This window comes from Magallana gigas, chromosome 6, assembly GCF_963853765.1.
Source record: "Magallana gigas chromosome 6, xbMagGiga1.1, whole genome shotgun sequence".
Classification (NCBI taxonomy): Eukaryota; Metazoa; Mollusca; class Bivalvia; order Ostreida; family Ostreidae; genus Magallana; species Magallana gigas.
Genome location: NC_088858.1, coordinates 51,176,556 through 51,191,719, shown reverse-complemented (window position 1 = coordinate 51,191,719; position 15,164 = coordinate 51,176,556). Strand labels below are relative to the sequence as shown.

The following is a 15,164-nucleotide window of genomic DNA, read 5'->3' as shown; positions in this document are numbered from 1 at the left end:
CAAACGTCAGAAAATCCATGACGATTTAATTTTTGTTTCGTTTTTCTACTTGAGGAGTATAACGTAGTTCCCCTTCAAATAATAATATAATTTAGAATTTTTTGGTCTACCTCCCTCTGGCACGAAAATTGAGCGCAATTTAGGGGTTTCTTTGCCTTTTTTGGAAATCTGCCCAACGAGGTCATATTATTAAGGAATTCTATAAATCTCTGTTCTTTTGTTATTAAATGGAGTTCAATATTTAAAATGTAAAACTTAAGGATTCATAAAATAAATAGTTTGGATAATTTTAAGTTTTCCGAACATTCAACTCCAATTATGGATAAGAGAATGTCAGAACCAATCATTTTATGAATTCTTCATTTTTCTGTGAATTTTGTGAACGAGCAACATTCTCCTATACCACTTTATGATGCAACTTTATTTAATTATTAAATTGCAATTCTATAAATCGTTAACGTTGTTGCTTAATCCTCAGGTGACCGTTAAGGTCCTTGGGCCTCTTGTTTAAAATTATATTAACTTAAAACAAAGCAAGCGTTGTCGACGATATTTTTAAAAAAAAATTTCGAGTTCTATTGTTGTTTTATACATGTATAACATGAAAGCGTTTTGCCACGACACGCAGGAGTTCCTTTTCATTTGGTTAATGACATTTGGGTTTTTCAAAAGTATATTTCTTTTTAGTCCAAAGTACGTACATTTGACAAAATAAATATACCATGAAACAGTTTGAACAATAGATATGTGTGCTTGTAAAATTAAAGTTTGTAACACGGCCATACATCACAGTGTTGGCAGCAGATCAATACCTGAAAGTTATTACAGGAACCTTTGTCATCTCAAAGAGAGTCAGATGTTCACAGGGAACATATGAATGCAGAACGCGATGTTTATTGCCATTAAAACTGCAATAATCTGGGAAATACTAGATGTGTTTTAATTTATACTTGTAGTAAACACATTTGAGACGTTTCTTTGTGATGTATGTCTGTTGTCTTTGTATTGCTGTAAAAGTGCAGATAGAAAAAAGTAATATAATTTATTGTACAAAATCACATTTATCAACGCAAAATTATTAATAGTATTCATGGTTACTTATAAAAAATAAAGATTAGGATTTGCCTGGATTACTAGTATATACAAAGTAAATCTTTTTTCTGCGTTTCCATAGCGTCACAATCCTTTCCAACGTCAGGAATTCACCAGAACCCGCTCATTCTCAATGTCTAAACAGCGATACACACCACTGTCACCAAAAAGCCGTTCTACAGCCAACGTCTCCATTAACAGACAGAACGTCATCACGTCAGGTGCCCTAATGTCACGTGTCGTGAAGCACGCGCAGAGATACAACGTATCACTTGTGGTATACGAGAATTCATGCTGTCTTGGCAAATTCAACACTTTATATGAAGACAAACATTGACAAGGCCTGTCCTATCTCTTGAAACCATTGTCCCCAGGCTTTGGCGAACTTTTCACCTGGAAACTGTCTGTTTTGTTGGAGAGAGAATGGTACGGATACACAGGTGCAAAAGTGATGTCATGAGGAATGTCGTCACATTCTCTGTCGTCATCGACAGTGACCTTTCCAAGGACACTCTCCGTGAAGGTCACACAAACTGTCAAAAAATCATGTCTAAGATCAGCGAAAGAAGGGAAGTAACTACATGTAAGGCGAGGAGATTTGTAAATATCTGTCATCACAATTTCCATTCATCTAAAGACAAATACAGTTTATTGTACATGTACATGCATTTCACATTCGACCCAAAGTGTCCGAGAATTAATAAAATCTTTTATTATATACTAGTACTATATTAAATGTGTTAACATTAATCAAAATTAATAGGTATCTATCTCAAATTGGCAAAGAATAATAAGTAATATTGTAAAATGGTTTAATAGGTTATCTAACGGCAAGAAATATTATAAATGTGCATTAACTATATATGATATGGTGTTTTACTAGGCGGTATGAATAGGAAAATATCCAGAACCATGTAACTCATCAGAAATTCAAAGTCATCGAGACACTGTGATGTTGATGTTCATTATTCATCTATTGGAAAATATGATGACGATAAATTTTAATGAGGCTTGTGTCCCAAACCACTTAAAAATAGCTAGGGCTGAAAAAAAGATTATCAAAATGCATCAGATATTTATGTAGATGACATTGTTGTGATGAAAGTTGAAAAAGTGTGCCAGTTACTTAACCAGTCGCCTAATAATGGCAACCGAAACAGAAATCCCTCTCCATGCAATCGCCTTATGGATGGAGAATAACGGTTGTAAACAAGGGCACCGCAAAGAGGAGCATCCCTCGCGAAATGTTATATAGTGGGGGATGCATTATTCAGGAATATACACGTAATTGAGAAGAAAAACATTTATCTTCTTAAAACCGCTAGGAATTAACATGTTTCGTTTATTCCTATCCCCACGTACGCTCTTGGTGTATACATGGGGGGGGGGGGGTGTTATATTTAGGTAGTTGTGCAATTACTCTCCTTACTAGCGAAAACACATCACAAATGTTTTAACTTTAGCTTTATAATTTTATAAGTCTCTTCTGAACCTTGAACATGTTCTTAAATTCTCATAGCAAATCGGGAAATATAGCCCGAAATTTGGTTCGATCAGACGGCTGCATTTTTTTTTTATTAAATTAGGATGAACTAATCTCCTGTTCTCTTCAATTTTTCCCTTTGGACACCCCATTTCTATAAGTTAAAAAGCGTTTGTTTCTCACCTTGAAAAGGCCTTAATCAAACAAAATATTAAGTTGTAAACTTGAGACGTTCACTTTCACGAACCGGAAATGTTTATTGTCAGGTCGTACATAAAATTTCCATACAATTTAATTGTTGTAATTTTAGCGATATTTTAATAAATATTCAATATAATTACTTGTAGATGTATAGGGTTTGTCCTTTAACCATGCTTATGAAGTGTACGAAGTTTGATAAACATGTATGCGAGGGTTTCCTTTTAATTTTGCTTACAACGCTGAATTAACACACATACATACACACGCTCAGCAGCGGTGCTATATTCCCTTCACAACAAGCTGCGCAGGGGGATTACAAGCACTCTTTACTTTAACTTACGTTTGTTCTGTTGTTCGTTGGTTCGGTGAATTGGTGAAATTAGCGAGACTCCCGACCCGCTGTAGGTAAAATTATTGGTAGAGTTCTTCAAGGGTTTCGTGCCCACAACCACCTCCATTTTGACTGGTAGAGTGAACGCTGGGCCAGAGGGATGGACCTTCAGCTGTAAGGATTAATGAATATAACTGAACTGAAGATGTCAGCAAAAACTATTCGAATGTTTGTAAAGAGGCTGCTTATGATAAGAAGAGTATTGCATAAACAATACAAGCCTCCTACCGACACCCCAGATTGCCGTTTTATGTGCAGAATAGCTTTCGAGAAAATTTTGTTAGATTTTTTTTTCAGAAGACGAATTTATTTTTATTTAGGATTAATTTCTTCACAATCCGTCAATCAGTAGTATTAAACTCAAACATGGTCTTTGGTTTCACAGTATAAAGCTAAACAGCAAGTTTAAAATCAATTCACCAAGCCATAACGCAACAAAAACTCTGAAAAACGACACTGGGACAGTATGATTGGCAGTTATATTATGTAATAAAGTCTAGAGTTTGATACTACCTCTAGAACATACGATATTTCGATGATATCACAGCCGATGAGATAAGATGGCGGTACGGAGGGTATAATCAATCGCTCTCCCGTCCACATTTCCGTCTTCCCAGCATTCCATTCGTCCTTGCACAGGGATGCCACTTGATTGGTGTGTGTCTTCGACTTTTTACTTGTGTTATATCGTACCACCTTTATAAAACGAAACAACTTCATAAAAACATTTAACACAAAAGACTGTTTGGGTGGTCCTATTTTGTTCTTTATAGATCATGACTGACATCTTGTCTGAGTAGTAAATCAATTTCATTCTAATAAATTTATTAGATTAAAGTAAACATCGCCATCGTAAATATATATGCATTGTTAAAATTCATTGATTTCTCCTACGTTAGGAGAAGAGTAAAACTTATAAAACCTAAAAGGCCACGACTCTGTAGGTTGGGAAAGTAGTCCCATAGTCCTAACGCGACTGATATGAAATCTAAAATATGTTTATTCAGGTTTTGTTCCTCGTCGACATTTTAAAATAATGTAGAAGATTGATTATACACATCTCCAGTGGTGGGGACCAATATTCGTAGATTGTCCGGACTGAGAGAACCAAAGCACGTAATCCCTGAGTAAACTTTCATACATCAATAAACAATGTGTTCATAAGCAATGTGTCATTATCAGAAAATCCAGTGAAACAAACATAGAACTGTCACAGAAACCTTTCATTTTGGAATGACAGGACAAAAGAGCAAACGAATTTGATGATGCATTTCACTGTATTAAAGCTTTCTTGGAATAAACATCGTGTCGGGAAAACATATAAATTTACCATGAGTAACGTAACACTGGCCGCAGAAATTTTCCTTCCACTTCTGTTCTCAATCTCCACGTGGATGGGAATCCCTTCTCCCGGGACAAAGCCTATTGTTTCTAAATATAGCGTGGCAGAGATTGGTCCTGACTTACAACAGAGGCAGCACAGGGTCATATCATTGCTGGCCTCCGCGGGTTGCTGTAAAATTACCACATTTTTATGTGAAATTTGTGTTACATTTCTTCTTAATATCGCAGTGCTTTCATATTAAGTTTCCTCGACACACTAAAATTCTATTTGATGGATCGATGGAGAATCATTTTGAAATATGATTCCACAAAACGGAGATCAATATCGGCTTTCAGTTATTTTATATGATTTTTGTTGTTGTATTTTTTCAGTGAAATAGGAAAAACGTTAACTGTTTTAAGGACAAACAGGGTATTTTAGAGCTTAAAACTTGGTGTCAATTGATGTGTAATATTATTATGAATAAATACATGCAAAGATTGTTTGCCGGGTCAAGTATTTAATTCTTTATTGAAAAATATTTCTGAAAATCAAAATTTCTCTTTAATCTATGGATAAAATTTAAAGAATAGCATATAGTCACATATAGTTAAAGTACTAAACAATGATATTTTACAAAGAAATTGAAACGAAGATGCGAAGTTTTAGGAAAATTGTTATTTATCAAATTTGGACCGATCCTGATTGAAAAAAAAACTGATCCCGATTAGAATTATTTTAAAATTTTACAAAATTCTGCAGTTTATTCTGAGTAACTGATATGAATTATAAAGTCAGTAAATGACCAAACCATTTTAGAGTTAATTTTTGCAAAATTGTGATACATTCTAACTTTATGTGATTTTGTTCGGGATTAGTTTAATTACAATCGGGATCGGTTCAGTTGTAAGATTTTCCAGTTTTTCTTTAATTTCACTATTTCGTTCCAATTTCTTGTTGAAATATGATTGTACAGCAATTGTTTATTGCGAGAAACAGTTTATTTGCAGTTTTTATCCATAGATTTAAAAAATATCTAATATTTTTGTTTTATATTTTTATCATTTTTTTTTTTAAAATATTAAAAGTTTGTATGGCCATCTTTGATATGTATTTATAGATAATTGTATTGTGCATTAATTGATAACAAATTTTTAGCTCTAAGATATCCTGTTCGCAGCTAAAACGATGTTCCCGGTTTCTATAAAAAAAATACAAAAAAATTCATATAAAATAATTGGAAGCCGATATAGGTGTCATTTTTATATAATCATTTCTCAAAAATTATTCTTCATCGATCCATCAAATAATGCATTGGTGTGTCGAGCATCCTTAAGACAATAGATATGATTAAACAAATAATGATAACTTATACCAGCAAACGTAGGTCGTTGTTCAGGTCAAGGTGATGAATCACAGTGAATAGTTTCATTGTGGTGTGTTCGATTTCGTATAACTTCCGGATTTTAGCGGAAACGTAGTAACGCACGCGACCAATGGAGCCTTCGTATGACGTAGGACAATCGGCAGGGAGGTGGAACTCGAATGGGAGGGAGTGGTGCCCAGCCGCGAGGACCTGTATATCCCTGCCATTATTCCCTGAGGAAAAGTAAATGAATACATGTACAACCTATCACTCTGATCTATGGTTTATCATGCATAGAATAACATTATTTAGCCAATAAGGGGATTTAAAACCTACAAACACTCTAGTATCAAAGTTCATAAAATTTAGCATGCACACTTTTTATCTTTCATTTTACCAAAAGGATTATATAGTGGACAGGTGAGACTAAGATTAAAATTGATTGTCTCCTTTAAAAAAGGCTCTTGCTGCTGATGACAATTGCAGGACTTTGATTTTATGTTGACTTACCGATGACGTTCACGGTGTGGTCGAAGTAGATCTCGTCGCTGGAGTAGTGCTTGGCCACGGCCCTCTTGTTCTTACCGTGACCACTGGACTGTCGCTCCACCCAGCACACACTGGCGTAACCATGGAAACGGAGCAACAACTCTGTAACAAGTAGAAACAACTCAAAATATAAAAAAGATATATATTTATCATTTATTATTGCCGTAAATAGCAATAAAACAGTTTTAACATAGATAATCAGGAAACACAAAGTCTATTAATAATAGATAGTTTTCCTGTCTCTCAGAGAGAGTAGCTTTAGTTCAATATTGAAAGAAAATCATGCACCTATATATTTGCCATGGAAATAAATATTGATTAATAAATGAGTGCAATTTTGTTTTACCATTGGGAAATATCCACTTCATAATACGTTGAACTATATAATCATATAGTGGATCATAAAGTCCAGATATCATGGATTCGTTCCCATGGACATGCACTAATATATCATACAATAAAGACCAATTGAAATATTATCGATTGGTTAGCATGGACATGTTCTTCTTTCATAAAATCCAGATAACATTGATATGTAATCATGGGCATGCCCTTGGGTACAATATCTCATGGACCAGAAATTAGCGGAATGTTTTACAACAGAACACGAGATACGATCAAAATAAATGCTTGTCATTCTTCAACTATCCATTTTTTTAAAACATTATATCCGTTTTAGTAACGTAACGGCTAATGAAAACTTTTAAGTATTAAGCTATTGAAGTTTTGGAATATAAGATTTTGTGATATTTTTTACATGATGAAGACCACTCCTTGAGACTGAAACATTTGACTAATGTAGCCATAAATCTTGTAAACAGTAGGAATGTATTTAATCTTAATATCTCTATTTACCGAATGCTATTTAATCGTAGCACTAACACTAAACACTGGCTAAATTAAAGGTTGGTTTATCCAACTAAAGTTAACAAATCCTCTCCGAGTATAGATTATTGTAAACCCAGTACGTGCATCCGAGGTCTAGAGACATGAATATTTAATTTTTACACATTATCGAGTAAATATTGCGAAGAGGGAATATTGAATATCATTGCAGCTATAAAGTAATGGAGCAAATGTATCAATGTGCTCTTTGCTTCCTTACTTCATTTAAATAGTTCTGTAGCGAAGCCACTGGCATGCTTAATTAACGACACCTATTGATCAGGGAATTAGCACAATATGCCGACAAATCAAAGATACTGCAAAACGTGCATAATTAGTATTGTTTTTAATAAAAAAAGGTATCAACCTTAAGTATAAGTATAGTATATGTTAGATTAAAGCTTTTGTGTTTACTTTTACACTACCGATATTTCACTCCTGGTGGATTTGTTGCGGACCTCACAGATTGGGAAACAAACTCTACTTTATCAAATGCCTTTTAAGGAGCTTTAAACTTCTCGGTTATTGATTTTGCCAAATATGTACATTTACATGTAAATTGATGAAATGTTCCAAATGGCAAATGGTTATGGTAAACTTGATGTTTCCACAAGTAATATCTATGTACTTTAATTTGGATTGATCGATAGACATAATTTACCTACCACAAATTTTCAATTTTCCAGAAAGTTCCAAAATAACGGAACCACTGAGGGGGTTTCCGGATACGCAGACACCGTCTGGGTTTTCAAACACTATGTCGAACCTATCCAACTTTCCCATCATACAAAGAGGGGAGGTTCGCCAGGGCTGGTATTTTGTCAGATTACATCTATTTCCATCGCCTGGTTTGTTATAGAAATACTCTTTTCATGTTGATCTGCAATAAAAAGGGATAATTAGCATTTTTATAAAATAAACGTTAATAGCTTAATTAGATAGTATAATTTAAATAAAAGTTTATATTTCTAGCGACTATAGTTTCTGTGATTAATTTTGCTTACCCAAAATAAAAATGTATTTATATTGTCAGTTGGTTTCTTTCGTTAATTTAAATCTTTCTTCGGGTTTTGATCCAACAATTTTTTTGTAAAAATTAATTAACAAATCTGGTGCTTAAAATCTAAAGATCTCGGTCTCGAAGCAATAAAGAACTAAAGTGCAAAAAACCTGTGAGGTTTTGATGTTCAAATACTTGTTATATGTATTAATGAGGCGTCACTTTCAGGAAGAATCTCCAACAATAGACCGAATTCATATCTTTTGAAGTTTTTATGAAAACTTAATCGCCGTGTAATTCCCCCGATTTATCGCCCTTATCTGAGGTGATATTTAAATATCCTAGCCATCAATCTCATCATCATCACCATCATCATCTTTATCAGTCCTAAGTTATGGCTGTATCATTACTGCTATTATTACGAAAATAGAAAAAGAAGTTTGTTTTTGCACCGCATTGTGTGTGATTGCGCGGGCGACTGTCCTTTGCCTGTGGGACGCCATTACAATAATATGGCGTGTGGTGTTACATTAACGCACCAATCACTCCGTACAGAGGCAGCTCATAAAGGACCGCATGAACCTGGAAATGCTGATTGATTTTTATTAATAAGCACATTTTATCGGGGTCAGGCTCTACAAGGAAGGGACGGGGATTTGATCCACATAAAACACAGTAAAATGTCTGCCCAGACAGAAAAGACCGACCGTTAAACAATTGAGCTATCGACCATCAAACAGTAATAACAATGTCAAATAAGTACTGGTAATTTGTGCCGCTGTTTGATTCCATAAATGACTTGTCATTGTGCCCTTTTATGTGTTTTCATCAAATGATTGTTTTCATGTAAATAAGTTTGGGTTCATTGATGAATTTAGGCCGTTTCTTTGTGCATTTATGTTAGTTAACCTTGGTTGGCAATGGGTTCTATTAATGGTTTTCATATTTATCAATAGCAACTTCGATGAAATAAATATATAAAACGATATTTCTGAATATTGAACTGGTTATACCATTTTTTTTTATATTTATGTGCTATCCGGCACATTTTACATGTAAAACACGTTCCAGATTAATAGATAACAAAGGAACAACGTTAACACTCACATCAAATCAGAGACCTTGTAACAAAAAATAATGCATTGAACTTACTTTCAGCTCATCACTATTAACTTCAAAGCACACGCAAAATGATTTTCAAAGTATATGGTCATAAACTCTGTCAAAGTAAATTAGTCACAAGTTCCGTAAAAAATAATAATCCTGCATTAGCTTTGTTTTAAAACTACTTCTGATTGATCAGGGAATTTGTAACAAACAGGTAACATCGGGGGGGGGGGGGGGGGCGGGAGTGGGGGGGGGGGCTGCCCTCCTCCCCATCTTTTTGGCGCAGCAATAATTTTGTAATTTACAGACAAAAAAATGAATAAATATGGAGTGCCTCCCCCTGGACCATGATAAAAATTGAATTGAAAATAAGGGAATGAGCAGTGAAATTGAGGATAAACATGTAGTATAACCCCATCCCATGGATTGACGTGTCTGTCAAGCCTGCCATTAGAATTGAAACAAAAGAAAAAAAAACTTTAGCCTATCATGGGCTTGTTATGCATGTATTACATTTTACATGCCAAAGAATCACAACCTCTGCTTCAAAAAAAATGTTAAAAAATTACTTCTATCAATCAGAGATCTTGATACAAACTGATTGAGTTACTCAATAAGACCAATCACTTGCTTTGTTACAAAAAAAAAATAATGATAATCAGTTATTCGCGGGATTTTTAAATCATGGGTTAAAAAAATATTATAATCTAATTAAAGAGTTCGATCCCAAATGATAAGTAAAATTTAATTTAGAAAGGAAAAAATCACCTGAATGAAATAAAAACTTACGTCTGTGTAACCACGAACTTTGTTAGAAAAAAAAATCTAGCTTAATATCAAAGGCTTTGCTACAACTATGTAGAAAATAGCTTGATAATGTTTAATGCTTCGGCCTTATTCCAAACATTCCTCTTATTTTTAAATTAATTTTATTTATAATTAGTAACCTGTACAGAAAGTATCGGAACACAGAGAAGACTGTTGACGTAAATTTGACGAAAACCAAATTCTCAGCGGAGCAGATTAGATCTAAATATGAGAATGTATGTTCGCAAAAGACCAAAACAATGGATTGAATAAGTTTTCTCTTGGTATAAAACACATTTGTTACACAGAATGTAAACACGTGTCCTTAAGTGTACTTAATCTAAAACTAATAAGATATGATGGTTTCTCCAAGTTTTTTTGAAAATATTTAGAAATATTTATTTATGCAGACAGACATTAACATGGAAATGGTTCTCAAGATTAAAAATACGGGCATTCTTGGTACAGTATACGAGTATGATGATGCATAGAGCTAAGACAACGAATGATGTACTATATATGTAACTTGAACGCGGTCAAGTTCAAGGTCATGTCAAATTGGTGACGCTGCATGAACTTTCTCGTTTTTTTTGGTTTTTTGTTTAATAATTTATTTTTCTTTTAAGGTCTACTTTTTGGTTTTAGTTTTTTTTAAGAATTGATATTCTAACATTTCAATTACATGTGCTGTCTCAAAGATTAACGACCAATGTGTCAAAGTGACCTTCGATTTCCACCGATGTTTAACTTCTAAGTAAACGTAGCCCCATAGCTTCCATTTAATTAAAAAAGCTGTTAAACCAAAATCGATGGTATAGAAAATTATTCTGATGTTTTCCCAGATGACAAACAGACAAATTTCCATTGTATCTCTCCGTAATCTAGTTGTACAAACAATAGAGCGTGAAACGCGCGCTATTTCACGACTTCGTAGGAAAACATTGCGTTCTCACACAGTTGCTGTTATTTCCTTCTTATTGAAGGGGGGGGGTGTAAATATTAATCTTGTAGCATAATCGGTAATTTGGGGGTGGGGAGGGGGTGTAATGTAGTGCTTACACTCAGGGGTGATGATTTACACGAGACTGTCTTCCAAAGATACTTGTAATTCGTGAAATGAAATTCCATATAGGATAAGAGTATGAGGTATAATTATTTATTCGATGCATTTATGATTGACAGAACCATTTGAGGAATTTTAGCTGTACAAACAAGAGTTTGTTTAATTGGTTATGAGGATACTTTTTAGACGGTATCTACAAAGTTCAGAAACTACTGTGATTAGCCGGTGAACCCAAAAGAGAAAATCAAAGTAGAAAACTTTTGGTTTTTTGCGTGCAATATAAGCATCTTCCGATGCCATCAAGATGTCAGCACGCAATAATAATGGAAACATATTTGAGAACCTCTTGGTTAACCCAGTGTTCTCAAAGATTGTAAAATGTTGAGTTAACTTGGAATGTGTAAAATGATAAAACAAATATATATAATTTATAAATATGTCTGTTCTTAAAAAATGTCAATTTTTTGGTTTTCAGTCATTATAATACAGCTGTACCATGAATTTAAAATACTGATATATAAAAATGAAGAAGGAAAAAAACAAACGAATACAACATCGTAAAATCATTTTTGCTAAAATTTTCAGTGATGTAGTAATGAAGAGCGACAGATAGCGAGAACAAAAGGTATAGGTACTTACCTGTTAGCAGTCCAGAGGACGATAGATGACTGATAGCTACCTGCTTATTTTGCTACCTTCCGAGGGTCGCTTAAATCATCGATTGCATTGATCGGTGACTCTCCTAGAATGTCCCACGAAACAAATTAATGAACCGCCTGCTGTAACATTTATAAATGGACAGACCGTAATTTAGGTTAAATTTTTACTTTTACTCATTTATTAATGGCCGAACTTATGGTTCTTGTTATATCAAAACTGAACGCCTCATAAAACGCCAAATGGGAAAAAAATCCTCATGGGAATCAAAAATGCATATTGCGTGGAATCAAAGGACATTGCCATGGATGACAAATTTGTTTATTTGGACAAATGTGGTCATGAATATTCAATAGGAATAATTGATGATTTTCACCTGACTCTAAGTCAATAGATGAATCAATGTTTTGAAAGAAAAAATTAATTTACCATATATAACACATTTTTGTGTTGTTATCTGGTGTGTCAGAAAAACCATAATATAAATTTGTCGATAATGAAAAGAGTCGACGGTAAGAAAGATGATAAATTGTATTGTGAAAATAAGACAGATTCAGAATTAATTTTTGTTGGCCTGCTTCCTTCAACGTCGCAAGCCACGGGTTTTGTGTCATTCTATTTACACAGGACACAAAACCCGGGGCTTGCGACGATGGATCTACTTCTGTTTGTGCATAAAGTCTACTCGAATAAATCATGTTTTTTTTGTTAATTGCAAAGTTGTTAATGCAAAAATATAATAAAGGTCGCTATCTACTGAGTAATAAACGTTCACTTTTATAAAAATAAATACATTACCAGAATTGACTCGAAATTTTCCAAGTACCCTCTAAGATCTCATCTTTTACAAAGAGTCTAAGCATGTTGCAACTACTCATGCATATTATATCATAAGGCATCAGGCCTCCTGAATACAGGAAAATACTCATTCAATTTCAAAAAGACATTTGTGACACAAAACAACTGTTCCGTTCTATCAAACACAGACACATGTTACACAACATCAACCGTTCCGTTCTATAATAAACATGCACATGTGACACAATATTAACTGTTCCGTCTACTATAAACAAACACCTGTGACTCGAAAACATGTTTTTGTTCTATGATGAATAGACACAGCTTACACAATATCAACTCTTCCATTTTACATCTCTAATAAAAGGTATAGTTACATAATATCAACTGGTTTTTCTATAAATCACAGACACATGTTACAATATATCAATTGATCCGTTTTATGGTAAACCTTTACATGTGACACTATAACAGCTGTCCTGTTCTTTGGTAAAGAGACACCTATGACAAGCTACCAATTGTTCCGTTCTATGGAAAAAAGACTTACTCGTATGTAACATGATTGTAACTGGGTTTTTTCTTTGGTAAACAGACGCCTGTAACATGATTGTAATGTTTTGTTCTTTGGTAAACAGACGCCTGTAACATGATTGTAACTGTTTTGTTCTTTGGTTAACAGATACCTGTAACATGATTGTAACTGGTTTTTTTCTTTGGTAAACAGACGCCTGTAGCATGATTGTAACTGTTTTGTTCTTTGGTAAACAGACGCCTGTAACATGATTGTAACTGTTTTGTTCTTTGGTTAACAGATACCTGTAACATGATTGTAACTGTTTTGTTCTTTGGTAAACAGACGTCTGTAACATGATTGTAACTGTTTTGTGCTATGGTAAAATGACCCCTGTAACATGATTGTAACTGGGTTTTTTCTTTGGTAAACAGACACCTGTTACATGATTGTAACTGGGTTTTTTTCTTTGGTAAACAGACGCCTGTAACATGATTGTAACTGTTATGTTCTATGTTGAAGGAGGCTTACTGGTAAAGAAAATTAACAAAATCAATCATAAAATTTCAAATATTGTTTATCACTCATAAACTGTAGTTTTGAAGAAAAAAAATACTCTATCTAAATTAAGAATTAATTGGAATATACCTCTATTTACCTTAACGAAGCTTTTCTTTTCAAGGAGGTTCAAGTGGACACTTTTTTTACTTTAAAAGTTTATTCAGCCCCTTTAACAAATATTTACGATTTTTTCCGATATTTTAACAGTTTTGAAAGGATATATCCGAATTGAAATCCATACGGATCAATGTGATGTTCATACCTCAAATATAAGAAACATATATCGATAGGTGCATTGACAGTTGCATCTAATCTGTGGAAGCAAAGAACTCAAACGTTTAGAATGTATTCGGTAAGAATCGTAATTAAGCTGTGGTCAGCCGAGAGTTTATTCGTTTGACTCTACATGTACATGTTAATCAGGCGTTGTCTGTACAAACGTTTCCTGCAGAGTAGACGGTATATACATTCGTCAAGATTCTCTTATTTTAATATCTAAAAAAAAATTTTTTTTCCTCATTTTTAATACATATTATAAAAACAACCAACAAAATTGAAGCCAATAATAACAATCGCCTCCTCGATAAATACAACCATGGTGATGTAAAGGCTTTCATTGGATTTATCGTTTGTATGTACTGAGGGGGTCTATCTAAGCATGATTTTCGATGGACATAAACCGTACTTATGCATCTGTTGTTTGCCTGGAAAATGAAATTGTTGGGGAGACTGGAAGAAAGTGAATGAGAATTATGGTTATGCTGTATCAAAACTGTGTATTACAAGTTCAAATCCAACAACTCGTGTTAACCGTGTTATCAAATCATTTCAAATATTTTTTTTGCTCATTAATATAAAGTTAATTTATATCAGTAAGCTACAATCTAAAATCTAGTGTATACTTGTATTCACATATACAATGTATTTTTACTGCTTGTAAAACTGTTCGTGTTTGAAAGTGTTCGTTTCCCGATTTCTTTCTGACTGGGTGGTTGTCATGTAAAAAAAATTGGCAAAAGATCGTCGTTTATTTAGATCGTCGACCTTGACCAAGTATCCACTTGCATAATGTCAAGGTCAAATCCGTATCTTCCTTATACTAATCCTTCTAGCGATTGTAGCAAAAAGCCTTGGCGGGCTTTCTGAAGGTGCCAATTAACACGCTAATGATGTCTCTAATGATGTCTCTACACGTACTTACAAAGGTGTTAGAAATTTAGAAAATCTTATGAATTTTGTAGTCGAGGATTAAGGTTTTTTCTAGTTAATCAAGCAAGGATATAATATGCAATTATCAGTCTTTCATTAAGTTAATAACAGCCTTTGGAATTCATTCACAATAAGCGACGAAATCTATACGTGTCTACTG

The 15,164-nt window shown here is 33.8% G+C and overlaps 2 protein-coding genes across 3 annotated transcripts in view; both read right to left on the bottom strand.

Annotated features, from left to right (window-relative positions):
• The window catches only part of LOC105326294 (myeloid-derived growth factor), a 125,057-nt gene that overhangs the window by 78,208 nt on the left and 31,685 nt on the right, over window positions 1–15,164 (bottom strand). The gene's annotated exons all lie outside the window — the stretch shown is intronic.
• LOC105326301 (arrestin domain-containing protein 3) lies at window positions 1,029–12,148 on the bottom strand. The gene is made up of 8 exons (XM_011426254.4): window positions 11,908–12,148; window positions 7,957–8,171; window positions 6,368–6,508; window positions 5,867–6,090; window positions 4,498–4,680; window positions 3,681–3,863; window positions 3,117–3,279; window positions 1,029–1,625 (listed from the first exon to the last, which is right to left on the bottom strand). Exons 2-8 carry the CDS (start codon window positions 8,075–8,077, stop codon window positions 1,441–1,443), a joined length of 1,200 nt encoding a protein of 399 aa, XP_011424556.2. The 5' UTR covers window positions 8,078–8,171; window positions 11,908–12,148; the 3' UTR covers window positions 1,029–1,440.